This window comes from Lactuca sativa, chromosome 5 (assembly GCF_002870075.4).
Source record: "Lactuca sativa cultivar Salinas chromosome 5, Lsat_Salinas_v11, whole genome shotgun sequence".
Classification (NCBI taxonomy): domain Eukaryota; kingdom Viridiplantae; phylum Streptophyta; class Magnoliopsida; order Asterales; family Asteraceae; genus Lactuca; species Lactuca sativa.
Window position 1 is genome coordinate 75,541,868 of NC_056627.2, and position 25,204 is coordinate 75,567,071.

The 25,204-nt window shown below is 33.4% G+C and overlaps 1 protein-coding gene across 2 annotated transcripts in view; it reads left to right on the plus strand.

Annotated features, from left to right (window-relative positions):
* Nucleotides 1-22,052, plus strand: part of LOC111907996 (uncharacterized) — a 38,166-nt gene extending 16,114 nt beyond the window's left edge. The window contains exons 2-10 of one of the 2 annotated variants that reach the window (XM_042902466.2): nucleotides 10,951-10,998; nucleotides 17,227-18,246; nucleotides 18,568-19,497; nucleotides 19,647-19,787; nucleotides 19,916-20,022; nucleotides 20,443-20,806; nucleotides 20,897-21,118; nucleotides 21,237-21,343; nucleotides 21,526-22,052. In XM_042902466.2, coding sequence (XP_042758400.1) covers nucleotides 10,951-10,998; nucleotides 17,227-18,246; nucleotides 18,568-19,497; nucleotides 19,647-19,787; nucleotides 19,916-20,022; nucleotides 20,443-20,806; nucleotides 20,897-21,118; nucleotides 21,237-21,343; nucleotides 21,526-21,940 — 3,354 coding nt within the window. In that variant the 3' untranslated portion in view covers nucleotides 21,941-22,052. The remainder of the gene's footprint in view (nucleotides 1-10,950; nucleotides 10,999-17,226; nucleotides 18,247-18,567; nucleotides 19,498-19,646; nucleotides 19,788-19,915; nucleotides 20,023-20,442; nucleotides 20,807-20,896; nucleotides 21,119-21,236; nucleotides 21,344-21,525) is intronic. The other variant, XM_052764190.1, reaches the window with a different exon arrangement.
* The last annotated feature ends 3,152 nt before the right edge of the window (nucleotides 22,053-25,204 follow it).

Genomic DNA, 25,204 nt, shown 5'->3' on the forward strand with positions numbered 1-25,204 from the left:
AATGGGAGAAAACGAATTCAAGTTAGTTGATTGATTGAGTCCTTAGTAAATCACCCAAATGAGATACTAAGGCTAGGACCCAACACAATACGCTACAACCTAGAAAAGGGATGCCGTAATCTAGTTGCAGAATATTTGAAGGTAAGTGAATGACGATTCACTAATTTCCACCATGAAAATCGAAAAAGAAATTTAAGTTTTAAATCTATGAAAACTCCTAGATCCTTTGAGATTCATTGAACATTTCAATGGCATGTTTAAATCTTGATATGCCCCTCATGTTTAAATCTCAAACTTACATGGTGTCCTCACATGTTACAGTCACTTATTCGATGTGCCGGTAAACCACACACGCTCCACCGAACTATGACAAACATTGAGTCACCCTTTGCTACCTTTGCTTAGAACCATTTAGTGTGCCGGTTAACCACACACGCTCCACTAACGTCTTCGCAAGGGCACAAAGTGTAATTTCATGGAATTGCATCAATTCACTTTTGCCTAAGTAACTAAGATTGGGAATTTGTAAAACATTTAGTTACTTTTGTACTTCATTATACTTATAATGGAAGGTTTTGTCATATCCTACCCGTTCGGCTAACGACCCTCCACTAGTCAAGAGTGTGGTGGGTAAGAGTGGATACCCATTCAATCGCCATTTTATAGGCAATTTCCTTAAACACCCCTTATAGACCAGCTTCGTGAATGAGGGCTACTAACGGTAAGATTGACTTTTACTCATACATATATATATATATATATATATATATATATATATATATATATATATATATATATATATATATATATATATATATATATTTATATATATAATGTTAGACTTTTAATGTTATATATAGTATAGGGTGTATTTTACACTTTTAAAATACTAGGAGGTCAAATTTAACAATTATACTTTTAATTCAATTAAATTGTAAACCTAAACTTTTATGGATTTATTAAATCTCTTTTAATTATACACCTTAATTAATTAATAAAACCATAAGGGTGTGGTTTGAACTTTTCAAAACAATACTAGGGTTTTAGAATTTAACATTCCTAAATTAAACCTTTAATCAACTTTTAAATTCCAAAACTTGAGGGCAAGTTTTGAAACATTTCAAAACATTAGGTTAAGAATTTAAATATACATCAAAATTAAACTTTTAATCAAAAATTAAATTCCAAAACTTGAGGACAAGTTTTGAAACCTTTTCAAAACATTAGGGATCAAATAACAAATAATCTAAATTAACATTTAATCACATAATTATCCATATTCGATTTATTTAATAATTTCTTGTAAAACAATTTACCAATTTAATCAAAATAATTAATCAATTATCACATAAGGAAATAAATATTTTATTAATTGATAAATATCTTCAATTAGATCAAGAATATACTCATATATATATCATAAAATTGGATTTATATTGATCTAATACGATAAAGGCAAGTATCCATGAGAAAAACAGCAAGAAATCCCGAAATCCCCTCTTTTTGACGCACGAACTAGCCGAGTCCACAATGGGACTCGCCGAGTTCATCAGGCAATTTCACAAAAAAACTAATTTTTCAACTTGAACAAACATACAAGGCATCAATACAATAGAAACCAATCAAGGCTCTGATACCACTGATGGGTTTTGGTCATAAGAACATCCTATGTGATCATACAAACCCTAATGCTTGGATATAGGTTTCTCTATTGTACATGCAAGTTATCCAAGACTATAAACCCTAGATCTAGAATATGATAATCATTATAACATATAATTAGGGTTTAGATCATACCTTGATTGTTATGTAGCAATAACAATCTCAAATCCTTCTTGTATTGACTTTAGAAAGCTTAGAGTCACAAATGTCACTCCTCTAATGGTTCACAAACACCAAGAGCAAGAGGATGAAGAGGAGAAGAGAAGGAGGCTGCCCAAAACGTGTGGCAACCCTAGAAGAAAGCTTGTCCACGTTTTTGGGGCATAAGGGCTCTTTAAATAGTGAGGCTATTAGGGTTATCTAACAAGGAAACCCTGATTTGGATGCTTAAGCCCTAAGCAACCCATGGACTCCTTTCCTTAAAGGCCTTGGACGATTTCTAATGGGTTTCCCCATAGAATTCGTCCAACCTTATAATATAAGGCAATCCATAGCCCAATTATAATTATCTTAAATTACAATTCCAGTCCCTTAAGTTTAATTAATCTCTTTTAGTCACAAACTTAATTCTTATTAATTCTTGACTAATATTAATTAAACAATATGATTTCTCCTTTAATATATTATTCTCATAATATATTAATAAATCATATTTAATCCTTTCTCTCCATAATTCATCCTATCAAGTTGCTTTGGTGAAGGCAACCCAAAAGGACCATGCACCATGGGGTCAAGTACATACCAAAATAATTATGGACTTAGACACTAATCCAACAGATAACTCAATAAGACACTTTGGTCACACAGTATTACCGCTCAGGTAAGTGAGAAGACTCACCTCGGAAGTAAGCAAGTAGACCTAGCACCCCACGCATTGTCTAGACTCCGCCTACATAATCTAATTGTCTCTAATATGAAATTTTTAATAACCACTCCGCGATGCTAAATTAACTCCTCCACTAAATCTCAAAAAGGGTGAAAAGACCATTTTACCCCTCCATTGTCTCTAAAGTTCACAGTTAACCAAACCCTAAAAGTCAACGAAAGTTAACTCTCAAGTCAACAATCCATGTTGACTAAACTTGTCGAGTGCATCTACGAGACTCGTCGAGTTCCTTTGTTTTTCTCATAAGTATCGGGAAAATCCAACTCAACTCGTCGAGTTGTCTCATCAACTCGTCGAGTTGTAACGCGTTCAAACTCATCGGGGAAAACCCTAACCGACTCGTCGAGTCCCCTCAGTCCATTTTCTCATTAAGACGATTTTAGGTAGAACTATGGTATCATACTTTGGATCTAGCCTTCTAAGGCTGAAATATCACATAAAGCTGCAAGCTTTACGTCCATGCATAATATCTAGGGCTCAAATTCCAAAAATATCTCTATAGAAGGTTTAATGCATGGAAGCTTTTCAGTAGCTTGATAAAGCTTCGATCTTTGGGCTCATGGGACCTCATTTTGTCTAGAGCTGGAGTCTCATCTCTATTTCATGCTCACATTCATAAATGACTCAAGTAGGACTAGAAAGGGTCATAAGCTCATATTTAAAGGGATCTAACAATCCAATGGTCAAGGTGATAGCTTTTTACCTCCATTTGGCAGTTTGTACTAAAGAAAATCTGGATCCAAAGGCTCCTCTACGTTCCAAGCTTGTTGCTCCTTAATCTCCTTCCAAAAATGCAATAGAACGTAGACTTTTGGCATCTCTCTCTCTCTCTCTCTCTCTCTCTCTCTCAGGTGAATTAAGCTCATTTTGGGCTTCTCTCAGTGTGTTAAAATGATAAGGGAGGCGGAAATGAAAGCTTAAGGTCCTTTAAATAGCGAACAAATCCTAATTTTTAGGGTTTTCTCACTCAGCATCAACTCGTCGAGTTGGGTCCTCTAACTTGTCGAGTTGCCTATAAAATCCACGTGGTTATCTCAACTCCTACACGACGAGTCAGGACCAACCAACTCTCCGAGTAGCTCCTATAACGTGCCTTAAAACTCTTTAGTTTCACATCCAGGAATCGGGGTGTTATACATATAGACATCAATTTCTCATCAAGAAACTCCATATAAGAATTTACATGAAAGTAAGAGGCTTCATTCTCATAGTCGAGACACATCAGAGACAATGGAAGTTGTCCGTTCTAAGTCGATTCTCCTGATTTCCTGAAATAATCAATTAGAACATGACCTAATGAATTCCAAAGAAAGCAGACCCATGATATCATCTTTTACAGTCTCAACAATATTGGCTCTCTCTTGCCCACATATGAAATATCTCGAGGCAACCATACCCAAATAATCCTATTGTGTATTCCTACACTTGTCATAGAAACCACAACGATCTATTCACACGCTGACTTTACCACCCAATTCTGAAATCTTATGCCTTCTTCCTCTTTCTTTCAAACACGGAAAGTTATAAGAACAAAATCTTCGCCATAGAAAAATGGCATCCAAATCCATTGGCCGATCACTCAGCCTCATGCTTCAACTCTTAAGCCGATCTTGACAACCACTCCATTCTTTATTCCTACGACTCAAACAAGCACCACTTCGAGCAAAGCCCTCGAGACCTTAAAATCAACCAACTAACACATGTATGCACCAATCAGACTCAAACTGCAGATAACTAAGGCCCAAATAATTACCAGACTCATTCTCATTGCGAACAACTAAAACAACAAGCCAATAAAGATAGGAATACATTGCAATGAATCATGGTAGTATCCATGTTGTCTATCCTCAACCAGCTCCTTAGAGTACCTGTGACTTTCCTCGATTTGAGTAACGATCCTATTCTTGCTTCCAGTAGTACATGCCCAATATAATCTTTCACACCTATTCATATTTTCTTAATAATCATCATGAGTCCTCTAAGTCACCTCCGATCAACCATACCCGCAATTCTTGCTACACAGCACATTCTTCACACAAAAATACTGCATATGCTCTCCTAGAGTTTCGTCTTAACTCTCTGCTCTCATCTACAAAAGAAACTCCCACCAATACCTACTAAATACGTCACAAATACAATTATATACAACAAGCCTTAAATAATATTTCGACTATAAGGGCTTGCACTGTAACATTGGATTCAAATAACAGCTACACAATAGAGTTCAAGATAACATTTTAAGATTATTTAATCTCTATAGGATGCATCCTAACGCATTCACTTAGTAGTTAATAAATATTTGTAGGTGTTTCACATAGCACAAAACAAGCAGCATTCGAGCATCGAATCATTAAGAAATAAGGCATCACAAAATCAAGTTGTCCTATCACACAACTCCTAAAGATCAATAGTAACACACAATTCTACAGCTCACACATCAGGGATAAAAAGGTGTTTCTCTCTAACATGCATTCTATCATGAAATCCTTAGCAAATCATTAGCCCTAACTAGCATGTAATTCACATAAACACATAATACTCATCTATGGGTATTTTGAGAATCACTTACTTGAGCTCAGTTGATTGTATGCATCGCACCACTTTCTTTGTAAAAATCTTTTTAGTAAATCTATTTTCTTAAAAAGATTACCAACACCTTAGTTTGAGTTTAAACACACCCAAGAGTGTGCCCAAATACATCAAACCAGTGCTATGATACCAACTTTTAACGTCCAAAATTTCAAACCAAATATTTCATTTAAAAATAAAAGTATTTATCCAAACTACCGCTTTAAAGATCTAGATAAAATCATTTGATTCAAAATAAAACTTTATCAAAGTATCGTCAAATGTTATCATGTGCAGAAATCTCTAATGCATGTGATGCAATCGAGTAGTGCCCCTCCTTAAATATAAGAAAATCTTAAGAACATTTAAACTTCAAACTCACAACATAAAGCTTAGTGAGTTCCGCAAAACACCATATATCCATACAGGCCCCACCCATCCAATCATTACGGGCCCAACGTACCATATCGGGCACCGCCCAGTATAATGCAACCGCCCAACATATCGGGTCTCACCCAACATAACAAATGGGCCCTGCCTAGCATACAAATCGGCCCCGCCAGCATGCAATACAAGAGTCACAAAGACAACTCGCATCCTACATAGTATATTGAGAAGACACACCTAGACTACTCAATAAAAGCTCAACATCTACCTCAGCAATAGAACAACAAACCCAAGCATCCTAAAGCCAAACTTAGACCAGTCGTTAGTCAAATACTCAATTCTACCAAAGTTTGACCAAAAGTCAACGGTCAAGTCAACTCAGATGACCCCCACATAGAGGAAATTACTTTTCCACATTATGGTCACTTCCAAAAAATAGACACATTGCAGCACGTCACCATGTCGTGGCCATTCCTTGGCCACGTCATGGTTTCAGTCAGAAACATTTTTCTTTATTAAGATCATAATCCTTAAAGACTAAAACTCATATCATGAGATCTGGTTCATAATAGCTTCTTAATGGGAAAAGTTTCCAACTTTATCCATTAGGATGGTCCACAGAACCAAGATCTAGTCTTAAAGTCCTAAAGGGACCAATAATGCATCTTTTTAACTTAATCCATTAATTCTTAGTGTCCAACTTTCAGATCTGTATCAACATGATATTTAGATCAAACTTTATCCATAAGAATGTCATAAACTTTCAAGACCTAAACTTTAATACACGAAAATGACCTAAAAGTCCAAGATAACTTGCATGGCTAAAAGGGAAGGCAAAATATCATAACTTTGCTAGTGCATAAGGTTCAAAAAGTATTCCAAACTGATCAAAATATGTTTGAGTCCACTACACTCTAACATCACCTATAAGACAAACCAAAAGTGCCAAAAAACAACAAATGGAAAGATCTGACGAACTAAAAAGCAAGATATGAACTTTATACTCATAATAGTATAGAAATGAAGTAACTTTGATGGATCTAAACTTGAAACAACATTCGTTGCAATAAAAATGGCCATCTTGATCTTCAAGCTTCATCAAAACATAAGCAAAATCATCCAAAAGAGGAGAGAAGAGAGAGGAGAAGCTCCAGTCTTGAAGATGTAGGCCAGGGTTTCTCCTATGGTGCTCTAGATGTGATGGAGGCTAAGAAAATACCCTAAAAACATGAATCCTTACCTTTAAATTCCTTGAAAACCCTATAAATTTGTAGGCTTTGACTACCCAAATTACCACCTCATGGCGACGGGTTTTCACCTAACTCCATTCCAACTTCAAACAGTCGTAGCTTCTTCATTTCAAATCTGTTGGAAAAGCGATCTTTATATCCACGTGAAGGTATTGACAAGCCCAACAATTCTTTACCAATAATCTTGACTTAAATTATAACGAGCTAAATTCCTTACTTCATGCAAAAGGTCTGAAACATCACTTTTCCTATTTTACCCTCTGGCTCCAAAATTCAAATCAAGGGATTAGATCACATAACCAATATTATCTACATCAAAAAAGGTCTAAACCTTATTTCCTTGAATCGTATGGCCTTCACATTACGGTTCACAATCCCAAAATAAGAAACAACCTAAAACTAGATGTTACAAATATGCACGAACCTAACTTTTTCATGAATGGCATCTTCAATAAGCTTACACCTTATCCTTCTTTGGAATTGCCAACTTCTTCAAAGAAAATAACAATTGACATCCTCTTACCTAACGATCATCATTGCATTGTTTGAATTGACTGGCCTACAGAGGCAAATCATGTAATTTTCATTAATAACTTACAACTATATAACAAATCAACAAAACATTTAGTGAGATGTCAATGGTATGTTACCCTCATCCACATCATCAATATCTTTGATAATCACAAGACCTTATTTGATACCAGTTCCAACATCCTTCAATCAATGTAACAAAACATGCCCATTTAAGAAAATAAATTGTTTCTTACCTCTACAATCTCATATTCTTCCACATTATATAGCAGTGCGGAAAAAAATTGACATCATTGCTGATTTGTACACCATGTAGATATGGTAGTTGTTATGCAAGTTGAAATCACACACTTCAAAGTCTACTTTATAACATTGATCCAAAATCACATTCAACTCATTAGTAAATGCATCTACATCCCCATCTTCAGGCAACCCCTTGATCATGTCATATGCATTTTACCCTAAAAGATGTGTGGCATCTTAATCAAAGAGAACCAGATACACACACCAAAAAAAAAAAATTAAAGCCTACATAAATCTTATATCTATAACAATCAACACCAACTCTAAATTAGTATATTCAATAAAAAATTCAGACATATTGCACAAACTATAAGAGAAGTGTAACTTGTACTCATAACCAAATCCAAAAGTGTTGCACTTTGGAGACTCCAAAAACATGTTTTCATCAACGTTCAATATATCAATGACATTCGAGTCCATACTATGATGAAATTTCCTACATTATACAGAAAACCAATGTTACTCTCAGTAAATAGATGTGATGTTCCTGAAGAACACCAGCTTGGTTTCCTAGGAACAAAAAAACAATCTAACACTAGCAATCGTACATAACTAATACCAGAAAGTACATATCTAATACCTCCCCAAGTCCCTAAGATCAAATGCCAACACCTATTAGAAACTTGGGGCAAATTTGTTTAGTGTGAGATCAACCTTTACACCTTCCATATCTACAAACTTTTTTTAGTTCAACAATTTAAATCCCTGATTTATTGCAAATATATTTGTGGGAAACTAATAGTGTAGCTCTCTAAAGTCTACCATTACCCTATAATTGAACATGCTATGTACTATTTTCTAAAGCCTATAAAATTGTCGAATTTTAAATTGATAATTACCCTTGTCCCAAAAATGCAGTTACTCACAACATGTTGCCCTATAATGACCATGAATACACGTACCAAGGCCAAGTTATAAAATAAAAGATAACTTTAGAAACCAAACTAATGGATATTACATGTATAGTACTTACCTAGCCTTTGTCAAAATTTACCAAGGTAATGATGACAACCACAAATTCACCAAAAGAAAAATTACCAATCCCAAATGAGAATTCCTCTACATGTTTAGCCCATGGAGTGTTGTGAATACGATCCAGATTGGACAACAAAAATCAATTGCTATTCACACACCTACTAATTTCTACCCTATCAAAATTACATAACTATATCTTACTCAAGATCTTGCAATTCAAACGACACCTTCTTAGTAGACCAACCATCCTTTATTCTTACAATCAAGTCAATAAACCATGTTACTACACCAATCACATCTAAAAGATAAAACACCAAGGTGTTGTTTCTTTTATGAAGCTAAAACATTTGTAGTTTAACAACCACATATGCAACCTTATGCAACAGAAGAAGCGGACCAAACATCTGCAAACTGCAATAAAAAGTCAATTTGTTTTTTAATATCTGCATGTTGTTGAAATAAACTGAAATCAACCGTAAAATAGTTAAAAATAATTATAAATCTAAATTTTATTTAATTTTAATCATATAAAAATTGAATATAAAGATTGTTATAATGATATGATTTCTAAAGATGTTTATATAAAATAATTAAACATAATAATTGCTAAATAGCAATAAATAAAATTGTTAATTTAGCAAACAACATGTTCATCTTGTTAAATTTTCTAAGACGATGTTTATATGTTTGTTTAACTTCAACAAATTTTATAATGTTAATGATTAACTTTATAGTTAATTATATTTGTTTATAGACAATGTAATACAAAAAAGTATTTATATGAAATTTACAAAATGATTTTCAAATTATTTAAAGTATACTTGAATTATTTATAATATCCTACATAATACTATTAAAATAATAAACATCTTGAAAAAATTAAAATAAAATTATGTTGAATAATATAACATAAAATAAGGTAGGAAGTGATTCAAAGATGATGATCTAGTGCTGCCACGTCATACACGTACAACAATTTTTAAGTCAGAAGTCTTTTAAAAGAAAAATAATTGCGAAATGCTATGTGTTGTGTGTGTTATGTGTGACGTAGCTAGAAGTAGTATTCAAAAATGTCAAGAAAGACAACACAAGTATAAGAGCAAGTTTCTTCTCGAGAATAAAGCCTGCTTTCCAATTGCACACTCCTCCCCAACATGGCTTGAAATAATGTCTCCATGCTTGGCAACACAAAAAGAGCTCACTACATAGGGGAAGCCACATTTCATGGCCTTAACAAACGTGTTTTTTTCGGAAAATTTAATTTAAATCTATGATATGTCACTTTCAAGAGAACAAGATTATCAGCAACAAAGAAATTCCAAAAAGTATATAGAATAGAGTCCCCACTTTCAACAATCCTTCAAGCTAATAACTATATCTACATATGACACACCCAATGTGTAATTTGCACATACAAAAAACAACACTAACATCCCATATTAAATACTTTGGTACATGAACAATCCATTCGGTAACAATATATTTTCAAAGGACAAAATGATGTAGTATGTTGAGTTTGGGTACCTAAGCTTATATATACTTAAGGTAGGGTTTGGTAACGGGACTGAACGAAATAGAATAAGATAGAACTGGACTAGACGGGACTAAAATGATCTATTTATATAGCGTTTGGCAAAGCTAGGACTCAATGGAACAATATTGTAAAATTACTAAATCATCCTTGAATTCATCAAAAAGTTTACCAACTATTTCTATTTTTTTTTAGGGTATAATACTTATAAATGATGTTCTAATAATCATATTAAAGAGTAATTATAAATAAACAATTTACACACAGTCCAATGGAATTTCTTTTGGCTTTGGTTGCTGCTATAGGGAAAAGTTATGCATAAATCATGTTATAAAGTAAATTAAAATGGGATGTAGAAGATAATATCAATAATCACTAATAAAATTAATGTAATAAAATAAAAAGGAGAGAAGAAAAATCAATTAAATTGATGTTTTATTCTATGTTATCATTTTTGCAACTTGAAGCCCCTTTACATAAAAGATTGAAAATGGAAGAGGCAAAACAAAAACGTAATAAAAGTAAAAAGCGATGGAAGAAATGTTGAACAAGGAGTAGAATTTGTTTCAAAGTATTTTGGTAAAATATTTACTATTCCATTGTGTTCCACCTTTTTAGGTGGGATTAAAATTTTAAGAATTAGTCTCATTTGACTTGGTAAATAACCTATTTTGCTCCTGTTCCGTACATGCCAAATGCCTTTTAAAAAAATCGTGTTCTGTACAGTCCAGTTCTGTTCCACCCACCAAACGCTACCTAAGGGTATATTCAGTTTTCCCATATATAGTTTAGATGTATATAACAATTATATTTTCTCAATTTCTTTGTATTTATGAATTGTTACATCTTAATATTAGGTTGCAGAGACTTTAAATTCCAAAGGAGATGGTGATGAAGACTTTAAGGTATTCAAATTCTAAATATAAAAATGAACATATTAACTCATTTTCTTCTTCAACTTAAATATTTTGGAAACATAATTCTAAAAGTGAGGTTCCAATTTCAAATTCGAACACACTTCCTTGACATACTTATTGTTATTTTCTTTCACTTGATTGATCGTAAACATTGATGCAATAAAAAAATAATATTAAAAACACTAAATAGATAGGGTAAGTAATCTACATTGGGCTTTTAGCTAGGAAATAGTTTTGAAGCGATTAGGAAAACTAAAATAGAGTATTGACTAAGACCAATACTTATAAAGAGAATTTGATCAAATGTATGGGAAATTAATTTCTTGCAGTTTTAGTTTGATTCATAAGTGTATATTTTACCATGTTGTAGTAATTATGCATGTATTTATATTACAAAAACATAGCTATACTATTTGATTTTAAAATTTAGATCAGACTAAGTGCGTCTACACCCTTCGTCAAGTGTTTTGGCACAATGCGGAAGATCACAAAAGAATCATCTTACACTTAGATCAAGCATGTAGCTACTCAAGGTGGGTAAAAATGAAGAAAGAGTGTTGATTATGAAGATGATTCCAATGGTGACTATATCTTCAAGAAATTATCCGATCATTTTACAATACGACTTTGATATTTGCAAGATGGAGTGGAACTATTTAGGGTGGATTTCAAATCCTTTCAAGCTGTAAAAAGTGAAGATAATCATCTAGGGAATGATGAAAAACAATGAGGAAAATATCCCTTCTTATAGTGTTTCTCAAATATGGAAAGTAAGACAAGATATGACGGTGACGTCCAATGACATTCAAAGGAGCTTTTAACATGTCATTTGTCGTCTCATAAATATGCTAAAATATGTCAAAAAGATGTTTGGCACCCTACAAGCCATTATAGGATCCCCCCTGGGACATTGAGACTTGATTGATTTATGCTAAAATGTTTTTTATCCAAAAAAATGCTCCCAAAAACACTACGACGCGTTGGGACGTCTTGTATAACATCCTAGGATGACCTTGGGACACTAGTGGGTTATAGATTTTTTCTTAGCTCCTCTTATTGACTTTGACCATGCAAGTTGATCATAATTGACTAGGGTGTTTCCTATGGCACCCAACTACCGACCAAAGTTTTAAGAACTGACGGAATTAGTTGAAGTTCGGATCAACTAAATTGTAGAAAATTTTGTCTTCTTTCTAAAACATCTTGAATCATATAAATCCAAGTATCATAGTATAAGAGATGATTGAAAAAATGAAGTGTGTTAATATATTCTTCATTAGTTGTGTGGTTCATCGCATATGCTTGTTAAATCTTGTTTTCATGGTGGATGTGTAGTTTCACTCATTTCTTAGACTTCTTCTCATTTGTATGTATATTCAATAATTTCATTAAAGTAAGGCGATTTTGCATTAACAAGTGTTAATTTGAACAAATTATAACGTTTTGCTTAAAATAAAAATAGCATGATCATTTTTGACATTAGGGTAGGTCCGACATGAGATAATAGTGACACGCACGCATGCATACACATCACTACTAGAAAATCAAGAATTAGCAAAAATCATAATAGTGGATGGAATAAAGCGAAAAATTAGTAACAAATGTAGTTCTTTAGAAAAGTAAGCCTCATCAAGATGTGCTATATAAGTGTGGTTCAGACGCTATTATTGTTATAATTATTTAGATCATAATCATAATTATCAATGTTAATATTATTTGGAATTATTATAATTTAAATGTGACCATAAATCCTGATGGAGTTGGAAAAGGTGTTCCTCTCCCATGAAGTTGAGGATTCAAATCTCGTTGTTGCCGATTAGAAGTCGTTCAAAAAAAAAATCAAAGTTATCCACTTTTCAGAACTTTTGTCCTTTTCCTATTTTTCAATAAATGTTTTTGCTAAGTCTTCAACGTGCTCCACATGTTTCCCCTCACTTATAGGAACCCCACCTCAAGTTCTGAAGGTTAATTGTTTCTTCTTGGCTAGTACTTATAGATATCAAATACATTAAACTTCTTAGATATGTAGATATTGGTAGGAAGCAAAATATATAAGCATTATCATCGGTTATCCATAGTAACTTATAAAGACCATACTTTTGGTAATTCATCTTGTTATATATCCTAGCAACAAATCACTATTTTATAGGTATGCTATGACCTCATCCCAACTACATATTTACAATAGATACTTTCCTATAAAATATGGTCCTTCTCATTAATTAATATACATAAAAATACCCAGCATATAACAAGGTTATACAAACATAGGCCAACAGGTTGAATACGAGTGTCTCATATACTAGGTTGTATACTATGACTACTTACAATGACATCCCCCCCCCCCCCCCCCCCTAGTTGAAACGATTAGGTCTAAAAATAAGAAAGGATCTGAAGTCATGAAAAAAGGAGATGCACCGCCCCAAAAACCAACATTGTAGCATTATACAAGCGTAGCTTTTGTTTGTGAAAACAAACATCCTAAAGAAGGTTTATAGTTGGGAAGTTTTAGCTACAACATTAGCTACTATGTGGTACTCTACCTTATCACTTGATTAGGAAATACTACCTTGTCGTTTGGACACCAAGAAATTAAATTACTTCAAAGAAACACACACTATCAATATGTAGATGTTTGAGTAGAGGAACACCCCCTGATATGCATTTATGTAAGCAATGAGCATTGTATAAGGAAAAATAGGTATCTAAAGATTTTTGTTACTAGTACGATGTATGTATCGTAAGATGCATTTTAACACACCAATATGCAATTCTCAAAGATCATATCTAAAGATGCATGTCTGTTGAAAACTTACACAAAAATGACACAAGATTAGTAAGTGTGAATATGAGGTATTAAAAGGAACCATATAGACTATAATGTAAAGTGGGATTAGTATCTGGAGGTCCAAAAGTATCAAGTGTAGTCCAAGTCTTAGCCGATGTCCTACATGGCTTGCAATTTAGCATATATGTGCATTCCAAGATGTTAGTGACATATTTATATTGACTAAGAACCATGCTTTATTGTTGCAGTTGAACAAGATGTCGAGACAATAATTTAATTCCCCAAGGTCGTTCATGTATAGTTATTTTTTGTGAGATGAATTCATTTGTTTAAGTGAAGACGAGGTCAAAGTGATGAGAAATATGTCATCAATGTAGATAAGCATACAAGCCATCAATATGCCTCATTAGTTTATGAATAAGGATGAGTCATACGTAAAACTAAGGTTGGTGGAAAAGTAAGCAAAAGGATGATACCATACTCTCAGGGCCTAGTTTAGTTCGTATAAGGAACATTATAGGTGACATGCATGGTATGGGAAACCAGAAGGATGATACATGTAAATGGTATTTTAATGGTGACCAAGAAGAAATACATCTTCATATCTAGCTAACAAATAGGGCAATGATGAGATACAACAAGGCTGAGGACAATCTAAATCATACTTGATTTGACAACTAGGTTAAATGTCTCATCGGAATCAATATCAAAGTGCTCGTAACCAACTGAGATTTATATTTACCTAGGGATCTATAAACGTGATTTATCTCTTCGTGATGTATCTTTTTTAAACTGCCAAATTGACCATAAACTATTCACTCCTAGAGTTCACAATACAAGATTCCATGTAATGTTATTGGAAGAACGAGTTAGCTAATGCGAAAGTTAAGAATAGTAATCTAAATATCGTATGACAATGTGTCTCTGGTAAGTTTGGATCCTAGACACAAAGGGAAAGATGGACACGTCGAATAAAACATGACGAGAAATAATAATCTTGTTAAAAGGATTTTCTAGGCATCGATCCATGATGGTGTGATGGAAAATCAATAAAGACACAAAGTTATACGAGAGATAAGTTTATTGGAAGTGGTGAGGTGAGGGTAGCAAAGATATCCAAATACATAAAATAGTAGTGAATATTACAACTTAATTAAATTTATAATATTTAATGAGTTCTTCAAAATCAATAAGGTAAATGAAGGTACACTTAGAACATTTACTTATGATTATAGAAATGGTTGATATAGATTTTTTTTGAAGTAATAGATAAAAAACACATTTGGTTCCTTTATTACAACAAACTCACAATTATATTTTTTATTGTTCCTCCTTTGATTAAAAACTAAGATCTTTGTTTTTGAAAAGTTAAATATATGTAATCTTTTTCCACACCTACATAAGTAGATGTAGAGCAAAAATATACACTCTATAAAATCTGTGGCTCCATAAATGATTATAAACCAGATTGATCATAGATGATATTTAACAACCACATGAGATGTATATAAATTTATTAATCACATTGATTTCTAGATGATAGTAAAAGAGGGTAGCGGTGATGGAGGAAGCAGAGGAGGTTGTTATTTGGGAGTGACGGAGGTGTTGCTACCGGTTTTAATTTTGTTTGTACATATTTAATAGATTGATATATTTTTTGTGGATTTAGAAAACACACAAAATAATGAAAATATAACTATAGTAAAGCGGAATATATATATATATATATATATATATATATATATATATATATATATATATATATATATATATATATATATATATATATATATATATATATATATATATATATATATATATATATATATATATATATATAGTCTAATGTTGATTTACGCCATAGTCGATATTTTAGGCAAACATGATGTAGTTGTTTACAAATTTTTGATACCTGGTAAGAATGATATGTGGGACATTGTTCGAAGTCCAAACTCTTCTAATATCTTCGGCTGAAAATGGGTCTTTTGCCCCAAATATCACTTCAGGCTCCGTTAATCAATTCAAAGCATGTTTATTGAATATGATTTTACCTATGTTCCTAGTGTGGACCAGTCGATACCATTTATTCGTACCGTTGATTCATGTTGTAAAATCCATAATTGATCCTAATGTTTTGTTTATTACCCCTCTTTATAAGTGGCATATTCATAAAGTAGACATTAACATGTTCTTAATTGTATAATACCAATACACTTTTCATGGAATAGCCGTGACTCATGAGGCTTCTTTTTTTATTTATTTATTTATTTATTCATGTTTGTCTTCTTCAAAGGGCAATGTATGGTCTAAGGAAGCTATGTTCGCATGGTTTCAATGACTCGACTACTTGTTGGACTTGGTTTCTGATGTACTTAGCCAATACTTTTTTTTTTTATTCCATTTTAAATGAGATAGATTCATGTATCCTCTACCTTTTTGTCTATAATGATGATATTATTTTCACCTATTATTTACTAACTAGATCACTTCATAGATATTCCTCTTACAACTTTGTGTCTTTATGACTTATCTACATCCGAATATTTAAGAAGTGATCAAGTTGGTGAATGATAGGAGAGAGTACCCTTAACATATGAGAGTTAAGGGTGCATTCTTGTATCACACTCAATTTGTTCCTATTGATCTACAAGCGGCTGACATTTTTGAGTTTTAGCAAAGAAAAGAAAAAAAAAAGGCAAAAGAATGTAAGAAGAGAAAAGAATAAAATGGAAAATGCAAGAAAATTTTATTTTATGTTTCCAAATTTGAGAGAATTAAAAGGAAAATTAAATATTTTGTTCTTTTTTTTTCCAAATCCTCCCAAATTAAAAGAAAGGTTATGAGGGAAAGTTTTGCTTCTATTTTTTCTCACTTCATTCCTTTAATAAAACTCTGAGCACCAATTTCTTATAATTTTTTCTCACTTCCATCAATTTTCCATTTTTTTCTTCATTAAGTTGAACTCGGGAACAAGGTGTAAATGCCTTTTCCACCCCCTTTATTTGAGTCCTTTGGCACAAAGTTAAGTATTGGTCCAACTCCACTTGGCTTGACGGAGGTATTACCAATATATGGACAAACTAAGAAAAGATTGTGTTGATGAGATTAAGTAGGAATGCGTTTTATTATATTTATCTCTTTCGTTTGTGTATGTGTATTAGTTATATGTGAGTGTGTGTGTGTGTCAATATACATTTCATAAATTAAGGTGATTTTTCTAAACCCTAATAAGGCTTAAAGAACATACCAATATTTGGAAAAAGTTGTTGGTTGTAGTGGGGAAAATGGTGACCCCTCTATACGAAATTGATCCCATAAACCATGTGTTTGGACAGGAATGCTTTGACTTGTATGTGATCTTGTATGTGTAGTAATATTACAATAACCAAGGAATTTTAACTTTTATATTTTAATATTCAACTGCACAGGTGAAAACCATGGACCATATGAAGATCCCATTAAAAGATATAAAGTCAGCAACTCATGATTTTCACGAGCATTTTAAAATTGGAAGGGGTGGATTTGGGGAAGTGTACAAAGCAGATCTCTTCCACTTCGATTTCAGAAAATACGTTGCAGAGAATAGATTTCAAAAACATTCTTCGGCAGAACTCTCGGTCTACCCAAGAAGACAAGGCACAGTGGCTATTAAGCGGTTAGATCGTAGATATGGTCAAGGGCCCGTGCAGTTCTTGCAAGAACTCTCAGTGCTTCCATTTCTTACGCACAAAAACCTTGTCACACTTGTTGGATTTTGCGATGAAGATGGTGAGCATATTCTTGTCTATGAGTATGCCCCAAATGGAAGCCTCCACGATCATATACAGACTAGTAATACAACGAATAGTCATACATGGGCAAGACGTCTTCAGATTTGCCTCGATGCAGCCTCTGGGCTTGAGTTTCTCCATAATGGTCTTGGAGAACATTATAGGATAATACATCGAGATATAAAGAGCTCTAACATTTTATTAGGCCAAAACTACATTGGCATGATTAGTGACTTTGGGTTGTCAAAAATTGGCCCTGCAAATCTTGAAGCTACGTTTGTCATGACACAAGCTGCTGGCACACCACTATATATAGATCCACAGTATCAAAAGACAGATAAGCTGACAAAGGAATCTGATGTTTATTCTTTTGGAGTGGTTTTGTTTGAAGCTTTGAGTGGAAGGTTGGTGCATTCTGGAAGTTCCAAAGATGATCCACAACTTGTACTCAACATGGCTAAACGTTGCTTTGAGCAGAGAAATGTCAAAGAGATTATACACTCGAATTTCAAGAGTGAATTTGAGAAAGCAGGTTTGTCCCTTCTGGATGATGAATCCTGCCCAGAATCCATACGTATATTTGCAGCTATTGCTTATAAATGTTGCAAAGACAAAAGAGAAGAACGTCCCACAATGGTTGAAGTCGTGAAAAAACTCGAGAAAGCATTGAAGTATCATGTAAGTCATCAGTTTTACTTAACTACTTATCAGCAAGACGAGACAGTTAACTTTGGTTCATATATAGATTTCATTCATTTGATTAACGTAGGTCATAGTTTTTATTTGTGAGGATAATTAATAATTAAAAAAAGTTTTGATGAATATAAAAATACATGGAAATTAGACTTAATTAGTGGACCGAAAACTCGAAAAGGATCCATTAAAAAGTGAAATGGGGAACAAGAACAAATAAGTACAAAAGTAACACAAACAAAGGCTTAGAGTTATATATCTGTCTCTTTATTAGGCATAATATCTAGTCCCATGACAATTATGCAGGTAAATCGGGTGGAAGCCACTAGAATAACACTTGGCGACATTAGATCTGCTACAAATGACTTCCGTGATATAATAGAACAAGGACCACCAGCCGACGTATATTGTGGGGAACTTTCGCATTTAAAGGGATCACATGGCACAGTTACCATAAAGCGGCTCCATCATTCAATGGATTCTGATGGAGAAGAATTTGTAAAGGAGATTGGAAAGCTTTATAGTTATAGCCATGAGAACATCGTTCCAGTTCTAGGATTTTGTGAAGAAGGGATTGAGAGGATCATTGTTTTTGAGCATATGGTTAAAGGAAGTTTAAAAGAGAATCTGACAAACACTAGTCTGACATGGAAACAACGACTCAAGATATGTATAGATGTTGCATATGGGCTAGCTTATATTCATAGTCATGCTGAGAGAGAACAGATGATTCATGGCGACTTAAAAAGCAGTAGCATTCTACTTGGAGATGACTGGAAAGCTTCTATTTCTGATTTCATCGTTTTCAAAGGTGCAGGCACTTTAGGTTATCTTGATCCAATCTATGCGAACACAAGTTCCCTTACACAGGAATCGGATATTTATTCTTTTGGGGTTGTTTTATTTGAAATCTTATCTGGGAGATTAGCAACTGAAACAATTAAAATTGATCGGCAACTGCCACTTGGTGAAGTCCGAAATGTTGAACCTCAACTTATAAACAGTGCAAGAGGTTCAGGCGACGAGCGAATGATTTTTCTTGCAAATTGGGCATCAAAATGCTTCAAAAACAAAAAAGTAGAAGATATTATCTTTCATGCTATAAAGAAAGAAATCGAACCAATATCCTTAGTGATATTTTCCACGATTGCTTATCAATGCTTGATGGAACAGCGAGATGATCGCCCAACAATGACTAAGGTTGTAGAAGAACTTGAAAAAGCCCTTGATTGCCAAGTAAGTTCACTTAACGAGTAGCTGAAGAAAATATGGCTTAGGGTTAGAAAGGAGGGTTTCTTGAATAATATATTCTCACAACTATAGGAATAAAAGTTGTAAGAGCTATGAGTGCCATTTTAACATTTTAATCATTCACATATACTCAGGATGAGTGGGAATGGGAGCAAAAACTACCTACGGATTATAAAGAAATAATCCAGATGTCAAAACGTCCAGTGGCCTCTACAATCAGAAAGAAGGATATCCATTCCCTCCTGACTTCGGGAATGCTACTTCACAATGAAAAAGTAGAGTCCCTTAAATCGTTAATTTATGTGTACTCTTCAATTGATTGTTTTATGAACTATGTTTTCCATAAACAAATTGATTTTCACTCCACTTGTTTTCCACTTTTTCTTGTCTTTTATGGTAATAGTGGTTTTCAATAACAATGGATGGAGCAAGAAATGAAATGGCATCTGCAAAAACATTTTCATTCGGCGATGTTTCTTCTGTGAAGTGGAAATCCGTACAAAAGTCAAGGTTCCTCTCATTCATGTGGTTAATAGCATATCTTATTAAAACTTGTTAGTCAAGTCATACAGGTCGTTTCATTAAAAATCCTCTACTTGGTGTAGCCATGTGGCATACGGCTTTCTTTTATGAAACAAAACTTATAATACCCAAGGATTTTAATTAGTAGCGAATCTCATGACGGCTAATTGGTTTGTAGTTTTTCTCATCTTAGAGGCAAATAATGTGACTGCATGTTATAAAAAAAAAAAAAAAAAAGATATATATTTTCACGAGAATCATATTGTAACATGTACATTTTGAGGAGCTACTTTCCGTAGGAAAATGTGAATTGTAAAGAATTATCAATGGCTAGGGAAAAAGGTGGATTGTGTTATAAGATATATCAATATAGAGTTGTTAATTATTTATAGTTATATACATGTACAGATTCCCAAAGGTGGCAAGGATATCTGATATCTCAAATCTCAATATCCAAATTCAGATAACAACTCAATTTCTAACTCCAGAGATGATGTATGGAGCTTACCTAGTGTTCAAGTTTTGTGATAGAAGAAAGGTTTCTAGCAGGCCGTTATATGTGAACCTAAAATATAAGAAGGCAGGTGAGACCTTAAGTGCATATTTTGCAGAGTGGGAAGTTGGAAGCGAGTGGTTGAAAGTCGAACTGTTCCGATTTTCGAGTAAGAATGGAAGTGTCAATTTTGAGATTCTACTAGAAAGCTTGTCTCAGTATTATTGTGGCAGAGGGGCCATATATATTGAAGGCATAGAGTTTCAGGCCATTCGAAGTGTAAGTCAAATAATGCATGCTTCTTTCATGCTTATATTTATGGAAAAGATATGTGAATATGTCATAACATGGTCATTTAACTGTGTATAGGTTGACTTTGAACATAATAACGAATTGAAGGATGGAACAAACAGTGAAGGAGTTTTGATCAATACACAGTTGGACATGGACTGGGTGGAAAAAATGTTATATCGTTACGAAAAAATTATCAGGAGGTATGGGAAGAATGTCCATGTTGCCAATGGAATTGATAATAAAGAGGTGATGTATCGCCTTCTTTCTGAGGGAATTCATATTGACAAGGGTGAAAAGGTCTGATTTCCTTTCTTTTTTATGTACAAAAACTAGGCAAACCCTACAAATTATCATTCCCCTACCACCAACTTACTGTAGTACCATAATGACAAACTTGCAACTCTATGATGAACAGTTTTTCTCACTAAGCAAATCGATGAAGAATTGCCACATGCTAAGGGCATCATCAGTTATATACAATTCCTTAAACTTAAAGTTCAGCAAACCTCCAACTGGATTAAGGTTTGCTTTTTTGAACTGACTTAATTACTCCTTTCATCTCATGTCATATTTATGTATATGCATGTGTACTTCATGTTACATATTTTTAATTATTTTTATTTGATATATATATAGACCTAGAAAGAGAGATATAATTGTTAGCGTATATATTATGAAATGACTAATTAAAAGAGTTAATATAGGTGCAGATTTGCAAAGGTTGCAAAGATTCTGTCTCACCAGGATTTCCGTATCAAATGTGACATAGAGACACAAATGCTCTCATCAGATACAACCTACGCTTGTTTCCTAGTGTTCAAACTTTCAAAAAAATGCCATGGTCTAAAGTGCCCAGTGAAGGCTCGTGATTTAGTACCCCATAGAAAGGAAAGAACCAAGATCATTTCTTTCACTTACCCAAACATAGTGAATTTGGACAAAATCAAATGGATTCCAGAACAGAGAGAAGATGGATGGATGGAGGTTATAGTGTGGGAATTTAATGTTGATAGCACGCATAATGATGAGTTTGTTCCTATGGATTTGAGACTGACATGTTTTGAAGGAAATATGTCTGGTCTTATTGTGTATGGCATTGAGTTCCGTCCTACAGCATAAGTGTATATTAAGTAATATTTATACATGTTCTTCTAAGTGTATGGTAACTGTTATGACATCTTTTGTACTTTTATATTAACTTAAAGGCTCAATAGAAGATAGCTCCTCAATACTATGCAGCGCATAGCTAGTTGCATGTCTATACAAGACAAGATAAACTTCTTTTTATAAGAGGGAAACTTACAAAGTAAAAGAAAATACAAACAAGAGCTACAACATTTGTTTTTTTGTTTATGTATATGGCATCAAAAGTTACAGGGGTGCAATACTATTAAAACCAGAAAACATATATACCAGTAGAATAAATGTAATCCTAAAGTGGACATACATGATGATCATCTTAGCTGGAGGAAGCAAAACAACCATACCAACGATTTTCATATACCATGAACAAAGCCTTCATCAACCACTCCAAAAACAGATTTATGCTCTTAGAACCCAGATGCTGACAAACGGATGAGTGTTAGCCATAACTTTCAACCCACTTGTATACAATTGATATCTTTCACAATTAAGGTCATTCAGTTTCAAAAGACCCTCTATCTATAATCAAGACATTATTAAAAATTGAAGGTTTTAACCAATGCTGGATTATATAGCCACTTGGGTAGTTGGGGGGACTATATGTACTCTTGGAATTTGGTAATGAAAATGGTGCAAAATATTGACTGTGAAGATATATAGAAGTTTGGTCCAAGTGGTTCTGCTGATTACTCCCATGGAAAAGAGATTTCATTTATAATGACAAAGCTATCTGGCTTCCCATGCCTTGTCTTCCTTAATCTTTCCTATAATTGTTGGGCAATTTGGTAAATTTCTCATTCCCTTTACTCTATTGATTCTGATGACCTTAATCTTTCTTTTGGTCGTATCTGCACTAACTTTTTATCGATTCCGTGATTAATATAGAGCTTGATGGGGCTAAGATTTAAGGTTCGTATCAAAGAATCAGAAAGACCAAAAGAAAATTTCAATTTTCGGCGGAAACGGAAAATGAAATCGCATCTGGAGTCGATTTTAGATCCTGTTGGTGGAACATAAATTCCGATCATGATTCTTTCGACTCTGACGAGCTTTATCAAGATCAAGCTGTTCAGAAATGTTGTTGTATCGATTTCCTGGTCATCGCCACCGAAGTCCAATCACATTCCCGTCAATCCTCTCGGCAGTGCCTCTTCCGCAGATTCATCCCTCTGGCAGACACTCCGGCCCTCCCAATATCTCTTGGACTTCATAATCGGCCTCCTATCTGTCGTATTCCTGCACATATTTTGGGCTCTTGGAATGTATACTTTTGTACTTGGCAGCCTGTGAGCCCAGTAATGAGGAGCCCATCTGCTCCCAAGATAGTCCCAATTAGAGTGCACAATACAATTTGGTTTATTGACAACCAAATGGAGAAAACCGGAACCGAATTTGAAATAACCGAACTGATTAGAATCCAACCGTTGGTTTGGAACCGGTTTTTTACCCGATTTACAGGGAAAAAAAACAGACAAACCGAACCGGTTAAAAAACCAAACTAAAAAACAAATTTCTTTTTACAAAATTCACCTTGGCATGTACACAGGTATGGCGGGGCATGACTAGTCAACAGGTCCAACAAGCCATGCATGTGGGCTTCATACAAACTCATTTTTCTGATGTTTGTTCGGGCCTTAACCGGGCTATACACAAGTTTTGTTTTTAGACTAGCCCGAACTATATTCAAGCCACTTTTTGGACGGGTTCTGGTGCTTTTTCGTTCAAAAAACTAGCTTATCTCATATACAATGCGTATTTCATCTATTTGTGTGTTATATGCTATAACATAGTACTCTCCTATAGTAATTTGTGTAATCAAAATATATAATAACATCATACTTCCATTTAATTATACTCTTTCATGTTTCATAGTTTTGGGTCTTATATACCATTGTAAAATTCTAAACAATGGTAAGTGTTCAAGAATGGAAGGGGCATAAGAAAGACATATATGTATACAAAATAAATGACTGAATAAGTATTGAATAAAAGACATTACTTCTGAAGGAGTATAAAAGACTGAATTATAGGTAAAATAGTGTTACGTGCAGATATTTCGATTGTATTATGCATATGTATTGTTATATGTTGCCCATTTGTTAGCCTAGCTTGTTAGTTAGCCCATTGTATTGTGCGTAGCTCATTATCTTGTATCTTGTATATAATTCAATTGAATGGTTGTACACTAATTATGAGAAAATGCAGATTGTAACATTGAATTATATACAATATACAAGAGAATGGGATTCATAGAATGTAATGGGCTAACTAACAAGTTAAGAAATGGGCTACGAGTAACTTATACATAAACTATGACAATATACATAATACAATCTAAATATATACATGCTGACAAATAGCAGGCTGAATAAACAATTATAAAAAAAGAAGGATAAAGAATTCTCGCTTGACAAATGTTGTCCGTCTGCGACTATAACAAACATTCCATACAATTCTGATTTGCCAACCTCTAAAATCTCGTTTTTGAATCAGAGTCTCAATTGTTTCCATTTTTTGAATGAAATATTTATGGAATCTCACAAATAAAAGTACTATTGATATGTAATAAATTATACATCTTTTTGGATGCATATTTAATACTTTTTTACACAATTTAATAGATATTTCATACTTAAAAGTATAAATTTGTATTTGAAGATTATAGGGGCTAAAAAGTGAAATAGAAGATATTTAGAGCATATTCTAAAAGAATTTCATAGCTTGAAGATTAAGCGGGATTCAAATTAAAGATATCACCAGAATAATAGAAGATTTTTGATGATCTTGTAGTTCGCTTCACAAATAGTCCGTCATGCCACGATTTAGGTCAATCTAAAAAGATATAAATAAAGTTGATTTTTGTGAAATCGGATAGGTTAGAATATCTGGAGATTTTTCAGAGCATAAAAGAAGATCTGGAGAGAAAGGGGATGTCAATAACCCTAGAAGATTGAATTAAAGATTTATGTAGTTGAAGTTCTAAATAAGTTTGGTTTGCATTATGTTTAATTTATTTGTTCTTATTAGCTATTTAGTTTGGATTATAAGCTAAGTCCCTATACTTTTGATTAAATGTTGAAGATCTATGATTATGGTTTAATTAATTGAAAGGAATTTGATTATATTCAATTTATTATGTTAATGCTTAATTAAATATCCATGAGTATTGATAATGATTTTGTTATGTTTATGTAACTGAGTACATGATTTATAATTAGGTTCATATTATGTATCTTGAAT